The sequence below is a fragment of the Quercus robur genome, chromosome 8 (assembly GCF_932294415.1).
Source record: "Quercus robur chromosome 8, dhQueRobu3.1, whole genome shotgun sequence".
In the NCBI taxonomy this organism is placed as follows: Eukaryota; Viridiplantae; Streptophyta; class Magnoliopsida; order Fagales; family Fagaceae; genus Quercus; species Quercus robur.
The window spans coordinates 31,484,893-31,499,697 of NC_065541.1; the positions used below are offsets into that span (position 1 = coordinate 31,484,893).

Consider the following 14,805-nt stretch of genomic DNA (forward strand, 5'->3'; position numbering starts at 1 on the left):
AATGCAGAAAACTTGTCTTTCATAGTTTCTAGAACCCTAACATGCATATGCATGCTCGTGTATGCATGCACAGGTCTAGAGCATGGGTATGCATACGCATGTCTGCGTACGCATGCCCTAGGGTTTCCATGGCCTTTATTTTCCAAAAATAGTTTTATTCAGCTCATAAAAGAGTTATATTTTCCATAAAAAAACCTTCCTCAAGTCAATTTCAATCTAATCGGGCCTTAAACCAACCTTGAGCTTTAGAATTTTACCATCATTGGTGAATGAGGGCCCAAGTTGTAAGAATACAAAATGCGGTGTTTACAACCAGCTGCTACTGCCTCCCCATAATCTTTATCAAACTTTCACACAAAGGTATCCCACGAAAATGCCAAGCCACAACAGAGAGCTTCTCATTAATTTTAGCTCTCAACCCTTTCCTGGCCAGAGGTGGGCTGTCAATTTAGAGGGAATTGTGGTGGAAATTTCGGAGGTGGTAATAGCCAAAATCTGTGCGAATCCAACCCATGTAATGAGATGGTTCAACAAGAAGTTTTGAAAAGCATGGAAATTCATTTTTTCCACTGACAATAGTGAGCACTAGAGAAGCGTTGACGGACCCAGTATGGCAAGAAGCCCTCAATTCCTAGTGGCACTTCCTCACAGATGTTCCATCTCTGGAGGAAGAACGGAGAAAGAAATGGGAGACGTTGCCCCAGATATCATCAATTCCCCTTCTATGCGAGGTGAATCTGAGCAAGGCTTTTTTAAAGTAGCGTTTGCTAGAGGGTTAACCAATCTTATCCTTCATCATAGGGAACAAACCCATAACAAACCTAATATAGGTGTTTCTACCCACGGTGGAGTTCAATTTCAATGTGATGACTCAAAAGATAAAGGTGGGAGTACTCTAGCACAACCTGACTTTAATTCCCTAAAGGGATAGACAATGGAGATGCTGAGAAGGATTTGATGGAATTTGAGAGAGGAGGTGAAGTCACTACCTCCCTATGATGAGTGCCCTACCCCAATCCATACCACAGTCATGAATATTATTGTCTGGAACTGTAGGGGCACTTTGAAGCCCTCCTTTCAAAATCATGTTAGGGATTTGGTGAACAACCACAAATCGGTGATTCTAATAGTTATGGTGACCATGATTGGAAGAGATAGGGCTCGTGAAATTACGGATAGGCTTCCCTTTGATGGAGACATCCATGCTGATACAATTGGGTATACTGGTGGTCTCTGGATGCTGTGGAACTCTGATAAGGTGGAGATCACCCCTCTCTCTAACACAGAGCAAGAAATCCATGTCACCATCATGGTATGAAGCTCTAACTCCTCTTGGATTCTCTCTACCATTTATGCTAGCCTTAGAAGTGTTGAAAGGCACATTTTATGGAACAATTTTTCTTAAGTTGCAGACCTGCATAATATGTTGTGGGTTATAATGGGTGATTTTTACGAATCCCTAATTGGCGAGGATAAGTTTAGAGGCAGACCTGTGAGTGTGAATAGGTCCTTACTTCTGAAAAAGTGCTTGGATAAATGTAATATGATTGATTTGGGGTTTTCGGGACCGCGTTTCACTTGGACCATTCGAAGAGAAGTTCAGGGTCTAATCGAAGAAAGAATTGATAGATTTTTTTGTCAATCCAAGCTCGTGTTTGCTTTAGCCGGAAGCAAGAGTAACTCATCTTACCAAATGTCACTCAGACCACTGCCCAGTGCTTCTTGAAATGCAGTCTAGAGCCCCTTCGTTTCGGGTAAAGCCTTTTAAATTCCAGAAATTTTGGCTCTCTAATCAGACCTTTCTCGAGGTGGTGGCTAATTCTTGGAATCAAGCCCTATTGCTTCGTGACGCCATTGATAAGTTTCAGAAGGAAGCCTCCCTCTGGAATAAATCTCACTTTGGAAACATTTTTGCTAAGAAAAAGAAAGTTATGGCTAGGCTGAATGGGATCCAACATGCTACTACTATCAGACCTTTGACTTTCCTCCTCAATATTGAAAATGAGCTCCGTCGCGAGCTAGATGTGATCATTGGGCAAGAGGAGGATTTATGGGCCCTTAAGTCCCGAGTAAATTGGATGATTCAGGGAGACCAGAATACGACATTCAATCATGTGTCTATGTTAGTCAGGGGGAAGAGGAACCAAATCCTAGCCATAAAAAAGCTCTGTTAAGGGATGGATCCAAGAGGAACATGAAATCCCAGATTTTATCAGGAATGGGTTTAGGGACATTTATACTTCTTCCCTTACCTCTTCTTCCAGAGTTATGCCTTCTTACTCCCAATGGCAAGCTTGGCTAAATGAGGAAGAAAAAGAGAGTATAGGAGGTCAAGTATCAGTGGAAGAGATTAGAACGACCCTTTGGTCGCTAAAAGCTTTTAAAGCTCCAAGTTCAGATGGTTTGCATGTGGGCTATTTCCAAAGATTTTGGCCAATAGTGGGAGATTTTGTAGTGGAGGAAGTTAAAAGAATATTCATGGAAATAAAAATCCCTAATTACCTCAACTAGATCCTTGTTGCCCTTATTCCGAAAGTTTAGGGGCCTGAGACTCTTGGAAATTACCGCCCGATCAGTTTATGTAATATAGTTTATAAGGTGGTAACAAAAATCATAGTAGCTAGACTTAGGCCTCATCTGGGGAAACTTATATCCCCTCTTTAAACGGCTTTTGTGTCGGTGCGGAAAGGAATTGATAACGCCATAATCATGCAAGAACTTATCCATTTCATTACTAGAAAGAAGGGAAAGGTGGGTTATATGGCAATTAAAATCGACTTGGAGAAAGCATATGATAAACTTGAGTGGAGTTTCATCAGGGACATGCTTTGGAGGATTAATCTTCTAAGGGACCTTATAGATCTTATTATGAGTTATGTTTCATCGGTATCCACCTCGATTCTGTTCATCTGCAAAATCTAGAATTTATTTTTCCCAGAACGTGGATAGAGATACAAGGGAATCCCTATATGATATTCTTGGGTTTGCTTCCACACCGTGGTTAGGAAGTTATCTTGGCATTCCCATTAAACAACCTGACATCTCTCCATAAGACTTTAACTTTATTCTGGATAGAGTAAAGCAAAAACTTGCATGATGGAAAGCCAACCTGCTGTCGCTGGTAGGAAGGGCGATCTAATTCAGGCCTTTCATCAACCATTCTGTCTTATGTCATGCAATGCTCCTATCTCCCTAGGAGAATACTTGAAGGAAAGGATCGGGTCAATAGAAATTTTCTTTGGGGCACTACGGAGTCAGTAAAGAAGATTCATTGGGTTGGCTGGCAGAAGGTAGTCAAACCAAAAAAAGGAGTCTTGGGATTACAAGCAACAAGGGGTAGAAATATTGCCCTTCTCTTAAAACTAAATTGGAGATTTCATGTAGAAAAGGAATCTCTTTAGGCGCAGGTTTTAAGGTCAAAATATTGTACTAACCGCAGGATGAACTTAAGCAATGCTAACAGGTTCCCTTACTCTCAAATGTGGTTTGCGATGAAGAAAGGAATGAAAATTTTTAACAAAGGTATTAAATAGGTAGTGGAAAGAAATAACAATCTTAACTTCTGGTTTGACCCCTGGATAAATCATGGAGTGGTGTGGCAAATTATTCACAGTCCTCTCTCTCGAGAAGCATCTCAGTTGAAGGTCCTAGATGTTCTTCAAGATAATGGTTGGGATTGGAATTAGCTAGGCTTCGATCTTCCCCAAAAAAATCAAACTTATAATCCAAGCTACCCCAATGCTTTGGTTTCAAGAGTTGAAGACACGCTAGCTTGGTCAGGATATCCTCAAGGAAACTTTGATCTCAAGTGTGCCTACAGGATGGCCATTAGGGACGACTCAAAGGCAACCTTCTCGGCAAGCTGAATTTGGAAATTTGACATTTTGCCAAGAATCCAAACTTTCACCTGGATGTGTGCTCACAATAGCATTGGAGTTAGGGAATGCTTTGGGAGAAGGGGAGTTCTAGAAGAAATAAATTGTCCCTTATGCAATAGGGAGACTGAATTGTCCCTTCATGCCTTCCATGATTGTGAAAAAATTAAACCTGTTTGGATCTAGTTAGGGATTAAAATGGACAGATCCCTATTTTTGGACTAGGGATCTCCAAGATTGGCTAGAATCTAATGGGAAAGCAGCAAAATGTCTCTTCCCTCAAAACTCTCCTTGGAAATTTGTCCTTCTTTTCGCTATTTGGATTATTTGGAAGAATGGGAACCAAGTGGTCATTAAAGGGAAAAGCCAAAACCTAAGCCTAGCAACAGAAACTAAGAATCGAGTTGCAGAATATCTTTTTTATGCATCCTCACCCAAAAGTGTTAATCGGTTAGTCCTGAGGCAAATTCGATGGGAAAAACCCCAAGCAGGGTGGAAAAAACTGAACATTGATGGGTCCTCTATTGGTAACCTGGGGTTAGCTGGTTGTGGAGGTATTATCAGAGATGAGCATGGTCACTAGGTTAAAGGGTATGCTAGAAAAATTAGGATCACCAATAGCTTTATTGCTAAGCTCTAGGGTCTCAAAAATGGCCTTTTTGTTTGCAGCAATTGTAACTTTGATTGTGTTGAGATTGAACTGGATGCAAAAGCTATTATAGATGTCATAGCCAATCCTAATTATGTAAATAACACTGTGTCTCTTATCTTGGATGATTGTAGGCAACTGATTTCCAATCTTCCTCAGGTTTGGTTTAGTCATTGCCACCGTGAAGCGAATCGTTGTGCTAACAAACTTGCCAGGATAAGATCTAGCCACAATTTAGATTTTGTTATTTATGACAATCTGCCTATGGACTTGCTTTTTGTTTTTTAGGATGACCTCCATGGGATGTACCTAAATAGGCTTTGCCCTAATATTCATGTTCTTGTTTAGTTTAAATTTATCTCCTTTTCATCAAAAAAAGAAAAAAGAAAAAAAAAAAGATCAGACCACCAAAAAAAAAAAGTGCATGTGGCTTTATGTTGGCCATAAGAACCATAATGAGTTGTAGCCATCATTGCCACAATCTCCAAGGTGCTTTTGTCAATCATCATTTTGCAAAAGAGATAGAAGGCGTGCATTGAAGTTTGAAGGTTGTGAAGGTAGAAAAAAATTAGAAGAAGAAGAAAGCAAGCAAAGATGCAGCCAGCCAGAGAAGAAGATGATGGTGGTGGTGGTGCCCTAAAGGATTATTTTGCTAAGGATTTGTCATTTGTAATATTCTTGTTGGTTTCTAATTATCCGGGTTTAAGAATTATTTTGTTGGTTTGTATAATGGATTTTCTTGATTTTTTGGGGCAATACAGCAAAGGGATGGTTTGATTAAAACAATTTGGGAAACTTCATGGGTCAATTTGTAAAAATATTTTTTCGGGGGGGGGGGGGGGAAGGGGGGGAGGACAAGTATATACAATTTAGGTTCAAAATTTAGAATTTTTGTGTGTATACTACTTGTTATTTTTTCAAAATCTGGGGGAGGGGGCCATGACCCCCCCCCAACCAACGTGTAGTTCCGTCTCTGCTTTGATAGCAAGTTCACTTTGATTCAAAAACAAAGGGAATGCATATAATTGGTATTTAAACAAAACCAATGCTACCCAAGACTTTTTAATTTTTTAAGTTTGTACCTACAAGCTTATGTTGCAATCCATTATAACTGTTAAGTAAAATGCATGGAAAATGCTAAAAAAACATTCTTTTTTACAAAAAATTTTACAAATTGCTAACGTGGTGAGTAGTTATTGGTAAATGAAAAAAAGATGTTAGTTGTGGGCCCAAATAAAAACCAATAAAAAGTTGGCCACAACAATAGTTTGTAAAAATATAGTAAAATAGTTTGTGACTGTAGCATAACTTAAAATGAATTTAGAACCCAAAAATCCAAAAGTAATGGACCAAATACCCATGCTCAAGATTCTAACTTTAGCTAAAATAAAGGGAAAATTCTTAGGTACTCCTAGAATACAAAAAAATATACTCCATCCTCTCACATTCATGGTAGGTCTCACCATGAATTTAATGAGTAGAACCTACCATGGATGTGAGAGGAGAGAGTACCATTCTACGTGTTCTATGAAAATCTAAGAATTACTCAAAACAAAGAAAAGATTTTGTTTGAAACACGCCAAGTAGTAATGACATCGGGTTTTGGGACACAAAAATTTTCCAAAATCAAACCTACGAAATATTTTACCTACCAAACTCTATTAAATATTGGGAAATGTATCATAAACATATCTTATTTATATATGAAAAACTTAACTTGTTCCTAAACCCGCCTGTTTATCTTGCCATAAGTCCAAACAAATGGGTGGATTAACCCAAAATTAAACATCGATAATATTAATTAATAAAATTTAAGAACTTAGTAAGGCCACGTTTGATACACTAAATGTAGATTACGACAGGAATATAATCTTTATTACGGAAAATAAATTTGTTGTACTAGAATAACTAAATTTATTCATAAGTTTAGTTTTGAGTTGTAATATTAGAATAAAACTTAAGATATATTTTAGGAAATATCTTACTTATACTATTATATTTTGTAGAAAATAATATTTTTTAAATTGAGAGAGAGATGAGTTATTTTTTGATAATTTTTTATTTTCATAATTGCTATGTACATATGGAAAGATTGTTTATTTAGAAATATATTAGATTAGAAATTATTACATTTACTAAGGAATAACTATTACAATCCTTTTAGAGAGGAATAATTATTCCTCATTTTAAAGAAGAGTAACGCTACAGACATAAACTATTTTACAACATTTTTACAAAATGTTGATGTGGCAAGCTCTTATTAGCAAATCCACAAGCGGATTTTCAAACAGTATAAAATTAGCATTTTGCTTAGCTCCCTTTCTAGCTGGATGCAAAAGCTATTATAGACATTCTTGTAAATCCCACCCAATCAAACTCTCTCGTCTCCCCTTTGTTGGATGATTGCAGAAAGTTGGCATCCCAGATCCCGCAGATTCAATTTAAACATTGTTATCGTGAAGCGAACAAAGTTGCTAACCATCTTGCTAGAAAGGGAGCTAAGCAAAATGCTGATTTTATACTGTTTGAAAATCCGCCTGTGGATTTGCTAGCTATTTTTAACTATGATCTTACTGGGTTGTACTTAAGCAGGCGTTGCCCTGCTGAGACTTTGTCTGTTTAGTTTTGTTAATGCAATTCCTTTTTACCAAAAAAAAAAAAAAATCACTCACTACATCAATAGTTTGTAAATTTTTTTTGTAAAATAGTTTGTATCTCTAGCATTATTCTTTAAAGAATATCTATTCATAAGGATTAATTATTTATTGTAATAAAAACATAACTAAACTATAAAATAAATAAACTATAAGAATATCTATTTTATTATGGTTTACCAATCATGCCCTACGTAATTTTATAAAAAAGTAAATCATATTTTAAAAGAGAAAGAGGCACATACTTATTTAGTTATTTTTATTTATAAAAATGCTATTTTATTTTTTGTGAAGAGAATATAATAATAAAGGTATTTTAGTATTTTAAAAACATAATTTAGTTGGGTTTAGGTACTCATGGGCCATTGCATAAAATCTAAATCTTTCCCAAACTTGCAAGCTAGTTTAAATATATGAGCTCAAATCCACCCCAAAACCATTAAAACAATCTCAAACCCTTATTATTAAGGTCGGGTTGGATTGAACAACCCATTAAACCTGACCCATTGCCATTACCATCCTTGACTACAAACTGCAAGTGCTTACTATCTTCTATCTTAACCTTGACCTAAAGTCAAATCAAGATTCCAACCGTAGACGAAACAAAGACACATTTTCACACTCCTTAAAGATAATAATAGAAAAAATAAATTGACTATATTAGTAAGCACATTCTTATATTTTTGGAGAGATTATGGCTAACTTTAGAAAAATAACAAAACCATATTGGTAAGCACAATCTTATATTTTTAGATAGATTATGACTAACTTTAGGGGTATTTACTAAAGTTATTAGGCGAAACTATATTATTAGTTCCTGAAATTTATCTTATGTGTGCAATTGGTCCCTCAAGTTTCAAGTGAGCACAATTGGTCCTTCAAGTTTTCAAGATGAGCAATATAAGTTTTTCGGTTAACTTCCGTTAGTGGTGTTGCTTACGTGATTAACGGAATAATGACCTAGCATTTTTTAAAATGATGTGGAATTTATTTTTATTAAAAACTTACAAAAATTAAATTTACATATAAGAAAGAAACTAGAGAAAAAAAAAAAAAAAAAATGTCCATTTGCAATATGATTTATTCATCAATACAATATTTACAGTCACCAGCAGCAACAGTAGCAGCTTCTGCGCTCTCTTGTACTCTTGTAGCTAGCTCCGGTGCATGTTCAAGGCCTACCTGCACTTCACCCATGGCGGGTCAACGTTCGGCTCGAGGACAAGGTACTGGAGGTCTAGAATGATTGATGGTGCCACGTCAGACGAGGACATAGTGACTCTAGTGTACAAGCTCGAAGATATCTGCGAGCTTCTCAGATCGTCGCATGCGAGTATTGTGAAAGAGGTCTCGGAGATATTCTTGAGCTTCTCAGATCGTTGCATGTGAGTATTGTTATACAAAAGGTATAATTGTGATTATGAATTTGTGTTTTTGATTTGTGGTGTTTGGATTTGGGGATTGGGTTGGGAGTAGATCTTTGTATTTTATTTTTTTGTTTTTCTGTTTGGTTGCTCGGAAAGTGAGGGGAAATAAAGAATTAAGAATTTGGGTTTTGGGTATTTGGCTATTGGGAAATAAGTTTTTTATTTTTATTTTTATTGTTTTAAGCTTTGTTTGATGAATAATCTTTTTCTTAATTTTTTGTAATTATCTAATGCGGCTCAAGATGTTAAGAATCGTGTGAATTGAGTTATTTTATTACGTTGAAATTGCTTTTAAATCCATACAATGAAAAACGTCAACCACCATGGGTGAACTGCAAGTAGGTCGTGAACATGCACTGGAGCTACAAGAGAACAAGAGAGCACAGAGGCTACTACTGTTGCTGCTGGTGACTGTAAATATTGTACTGATGAATGAATCAGATTGCAAATGGAGTTTTTTTTTTTTTTTTTGGTATCGGGTTAGGATAAAGATATGAATTGGAATGGGTCTAGTTTGTAAATTTAATTTTGTAAGTTTTTAATAAAAAGAAATTTCAAATCTTTTTAAAAAATGCCAAGTCATTATTCCGTTAGCTACGTAAGTAACACCACTAACAGAAGTTAACCAAAGGACTTGTATTGTTTATTTTGAAAACTTGAAGGACCAATTATGCACATAAGGTAAACTTTAAGAACTAATAATATAGTTTCGCCTAGTTATTATTAGAACCATATTGAATCAAAGGTTGAATCATCAAATGGGTGAATTGTATGAAATTATAAATAAGTACAAAGGAAATGATAGATTTACAAATGGAAAAAAAAAAAAAATTATTGAAGCACAAAAAAGCAACAATTTTTTAGAAAAATATTGAACTGCAAGGTTAGGTGTGTTAATATTATGTTAATTTGATCAAATACTACATATATATATATATATATAATTACTAATTATTAATCTAATGGTTGGATTGTAAAAATAAAAAATAAAAAAAAGAAAAAAAGAAGAAGAAGAAGCTAATGGTTGAATTAATGATTCCAATGTGGAACGGGTGAACCATTATATAACTTCTTTAACAGTTCAATAGTTAGTATGGTTTGGTGGTATACAGTTAACTGGTAAAGTTTCTGATAGTTGAATAAAAGATCTGAAATTCAATCTCTGCTTACATCAAAAATCAATTGGTATTTTAGTTTGATGATAAAAAGCTATCATCAGGAATGGATGTTTGAAACTCTCAAAAAAAAAAAAATAGTTAATATGGTTTGGAAAACGATAATTATAAATTATTCCATTCACCTAGAGGCTTGGAAGTAAGGTGAGGCATTTTTGTTTGTTAAGTAAGGAAGGAAGGAAAAAGGAGAAAAAAATGGATGGATTACTAGAAGACAGTTGCAGCAGCCAATAGACATATGGTGAAGTTTTGTCCACGGCTAAGGCTAAGCCCATATTGGTAGGGGGTACGTAGCCAATTAATTAGACAATAAATTTTCTTTATAGCGATTGAAGAATTAATGAGTAGAGATATTTCAGACAAAGCTTTATATGCCTTCAGATAACAATTTAGATATTGATACCCAACATTTGTTAATCTCTTCCTCTGTTCTTTATGTTGCTATCTATTATTGTATAGATTAATTATTTATTTGACCCAAGCTTCAACAAAGTCAAGATGGCCGAGTTGGTCTAAGGCGCCAGTTTCAGGTACTGGTCCGAAAGGGCATGGGTTCGAATCCCATTCTTGACATCTGTATTTTTATTACTAGTATTAGAAACAAAATATTGTTTTGTTTAAACCAACATCGCTTTGATAGTTTTTATCTTCGAATCAAGGCGATTATTATAGAAGAAGATAATCATGAATTGGGACCAATCTTGTTTTGTTTGTGAGAAATCCCACCGCAACTTTATAAGCAAAAGAAGAAAATTTTGAAATCATAAAGAAGTTCATACATTCCTGTTGGTGCAATATACAAAAGAAACAGAATAAAAATTTTACAATAAATTTATTTGAAGAATATCAACAACACAATTGGACTTGGACTGACTCACATGAGAAATATCATCTCCTTTTAGCTTTCTCTTTGATTGACTCATTTTCTTGTACATTATTACATTTAAATCCAATATATATATCTTCGTGCTCATAAATTAATATATACTCTGAGTCTCACTTTTTATTAATATGGAATTCCAAATTTGATAACACACTAACTCCTCATTTATCACATTGATTAAACTCCAATATCTTTTTATTAAATTTTCCAACTTACCATTTAATTAATTTGTTAAAATATCATTTTACTATTAAAATTCTACAGCAATTCCCAAATTACCAAATCTGCTAGGTGACAGTATAAATTTGCAATTTAACAAGAATTCCAACTCTGTATTGAATAAATTTGGATAAACATGGGCAATATTGCAACACTAAGAAACAATATTGTTTTAACCTGTAATCTCAACTGTGGATTCCACTCCCTTTATCAGATCCCCCAATTAGTCCTTCTCTCCTCAGCTTCTCTTCCTTCGATTTCCTACAGAAAATGACCCAAGAATTTACCTCCAAAGCTATACACACACCAAGCAAGGTAGAGAGGCCCAAACAGTAGCCTAACTTAGCATAAGACCTGCCTGCTCCCATTACTTCAAATCCTTGAAAAACATTCACAACCCCAAGAATCACACAAGAATACCCAACAAAATGGTGGTAAGATTTCCAATACTTCCTAAACTTGTTTGTAGTTTTAGGCCTAAACAATAGTGCAAGTGTTTGTAGCGCTCCTAAGCAAAATGCTGCAAACCCAAGTTTCCTGTGAAGTCCATATTCCACACCAGGTGACAGCTCCCCAAGCCTAATTCCAATTGCAAATCCAACAGTTCCTAGGAAAAATGCAAACAATTGCATGCCTGCATGAGCATAAAACCATGCAGGGCCTAGTGCCTGAATGTGCCTAAGGTAGCGTGCTGTCACGGCTCCAATAGGCAATATAAGGCCCCATGAGATTGCATTTATGATACCATGCGCGGTTTTGAGTGTTTTGATGTTGTCATGTTGGGCAGTAGCTGAGCCTGAGAGGACATCTATAGTGGCAAAGGAGGAAAGGTCGTTAGAGGTAGTGGGATGAATGGTTGGTGAGTAGCCTTGGACATAGAGTCCACGGTTCCACACATGGTTGATCTTTGTTTTATTTGGTACAAGTTTGAATGTGGCATAGATTTGGATTGTGGCACCATTGTGAACTGTGGCCATTTTGCCACCATATAAGGTGGCAGAGGAAGAGAGGAGGTGGATGTCAAGGGGCCGAGAAAGGAGTGGGTTCTTTTGGAGCTTTACAGTTGGGTCTAGGATGTATGGCAGTAGGACAATTTGGCCGGAATTTGGGTCTGGAAAGGCGATTAAGGCACGGGTTCCGGTCATCTCAGGGGAACTAGGATTGATGCCCCATCCAACCCAGCCTGAGGGTGAAATGAAGGTACCAAAGAAAACAAGGTCTAAAGTGGCATTGTGGGGGTGGAAGGTCCATGCTATAGAGGCTTGGTGGGTAGGGAGTGTCGTGCATTTTTGGAACGTTTTGGTGGCAGTGGTGGTGGTGCAATGGGCAGAAAATGCAACATGAAGATTAGAGGATAGGAGGAGGAGGAAGAGGAAGAAAACCATGGTGATTGTAGCTAGAAGAGTAGTGAGGAGTAGAAGTGGCTTGAATGGGGTGGGTTGCTTTTGTTAACATTTATGAGTTTGGTAATGATATTTTTGTGAGGGAAGGAGAGTGATGGGTCATTATGGCTATTATGCATTTTATGAGAATAAAGTGTGTGCTTATCTTTGAAGTAAAGGCAGTACTTAGTGTTTGTTTGGTGGAAATAGGAATGAAAGTTTTGTGTTGTAATCGATTTTAAGTAGTGGGTACATAATGTGGTTATACAATGATGTGATTATACATGGGTTTGTCCTTTGCGCTCCTGCTTATTAAAGACTAAAGAGATGTAACTTTCTATATTCTTGTTGGCTAAAATGGGTAGTGGAAGATTCTCAATATATTGTGCTTCGCTTTGAAGCTAAGTTACCGATGGTGAGTAAAATAGTGCAAGTCTTGATTCTATAGTGGGGGTAGCTCTCACCAATGGGATTATGTCTATGAACATTTGCAGTGATAGATGCCCAGTTAGGAACTCTTACCAATTACCGCACACTGCTTAACTTGTACTTACTAATATTTCCTTATCTTATAATTTTCATGGTAATTAACTTCTTGTTGCAGTTAATTTGTATGCCTGTTTTAACCTCAGCTGAAGTCTAATCATTTTATGATAAATTTGTTTTAAGCTCGTCTTAGTTATAGTGATATAATAATAAACCTTTATTGGAGCACTGAATGGGTGCCAAGGGATGCCCAACTCTAATTATTTTTGAAGGAACAATGATCACATGTAACCAACATATTTTGGTTACAACTTACAAATTGATTAATTTATATGTTTTATCTTATTATTTAAATTAAATAATGGGTTTTATATTGATCCAGGTTGAGGAAAGATGTTCAAAACGCTTTTAAATAAATTAGTTGTGCCAGCGTTGGCTCAAATGATATATGCAATGAAAGGTAATTCTCAAAGTGTGTATAATCTATAGTTAGAGAAGAATTAATTACGTAAAATTTCTTCGCACTACATCAGCTAGAACAGAGGGGAGTTGCGTTAATTTGTTTTGGCAAAAAATACTTTTTAGAATGATCTAGAATATATTTATATTCTTCAGCTTGCTTATAATTTCGTTAATATATATTAACCTCTTCATATGTTCTATGCGCTTATCAAGATGGGCTTTTTCTTTTCTTTTAATTTTATTTTATAGTAATAAAAATAACATTTTTAAGTTGTTACTGTACATGAATAATTATAGTTTAAGACTGCAAGTATAAAATGTGTCTTAATGACATTAGGGTTTTTTGGTGTGCAACTATATAGGCATACATAATCCCTAAGTGTGTAAAGCTCTCCGAATATACGTTTCATTTAGAAAATAAAGAACCACACACACTCTCATTAGCACTCTCATTAGCACTCTCAAATCTCAAGGTTCCATCACATGAGCTCTGAGTCCTAGCCTACGAACAAAGAGTAGAATACCCTATTTGTGGTTTCTATCCACTTGGAAGCCATTAGCACTCTCATTAGCACTCTCAAATCTCAAGGTTCCATCACATGAGCTCTGAGTCCTAGCCTACGAACAAAGAGTAGAATACCCTATTTGTGGTTTCTATCCACTTGGAAGCCATTGGAGATTGTGGTGGCTGTCGAGGTTTGTGGGAAGAGCTATGGTAGACTTGTTTTTGCTACACTAAGGTTTTTGGTTAGGATTTAATAGTAAACCCAAGTGATATGAATTGAAACTCTTAGAGTGTGTTTGGTAGTTGTTTTTTATCTATGTATCGTACAATACAGACGATTTTACAATATGATACAATTCATGAGCACTTACAATACATTGATATGATAAGAAATTTTTTACGCGCGATACAATATGTATCGCACAATACATGATATGTATTGTGTATTGTACAATACAAACAACTATGCTCACATCAATGTGTGAAATAGTCGAGGGTGCAAATAGTTTATTGGATTTTTTTTTTTAATCCAAAAGGCGGAGTGCTCCTAAAAGACTTTCATAAAATAACGAACTAAGTTGGCCTACAAACCAATGGTTACAAACTCTTCTTTTATATATATAAATGTATATATATATATATATATATATATTTTTTTTTTTTTTTTAAAATGTAAATTTTGACAAATCCATCTTTAGATTGCACTTTCTTATTAAATCTTCTATGTTTGTAAAATTTCAAAAAAAATAAAAAATCTATATTTATGTCATTAATCAAATGTTTTGTTTTCAAGTTTTTAGTCTTAGGGTGCATTTGGCTCAAAATTAAAAAGCCAGTTTATTTTATTATTTAGCTTATTTTTACTACTATTCATGGGTTCCACTACATTTTTTGGTACTATTCATGGGTCTCACTGTATTATTTTAGCTAACTTTTACCTTTATTTACAGTACTTTTAGCAAAAAGTTTTCAGTTTCAACAAAATAAACAGATTCCAAACAAACTCTTAAATTATGCATAAAAATAAGTTTATGGATCAAATAATAAATAATATCTAATTTGAATGAAATTGGACATGCATGTTGAGA

At 35.4% G+C, this 14,805-nt stretch overlaps 1 protein-coding gene and 1 non-coding gene across 2 annotated transcripts; one reads left to right on the plus strand and one right to left on the minus strand.

Annotated features, from left to right (window-relative positions):
• Positions 1-10,272: 10,272 nt before the first annotated feature.
• TRNAL-CAG (transfer RNA leucine (anticodon CAG)) lies at positions 10,273-10,353 on the plus strand. The gene has a single exon. It is a non-coding gene; the product is annotated as a tRNA-Leu (tRNA).
• Positions 10,354-10,974: 621 nt separating this feature from the next.
• On the minus strand, positions 10,975-12,380 carry LOC126695213 (cytochrome b561 and DOMON domain-containing protein At2g04850). Its single transcript, XM_050391880.1, has one exon. The coding sequence runs from the start codon at positions 12,265-12,267 to the stop codon at positions 11,068-11,070; it is 1,200 nt and encodes a 399-aa protein (XP_050247837.1). The 5' UTR covers positions 12,268-12,380; the 3' UTR covers positions 10,975-11,067.
• Positions 12,381-14,805: the final 2,425 nt, after the last annotated feature.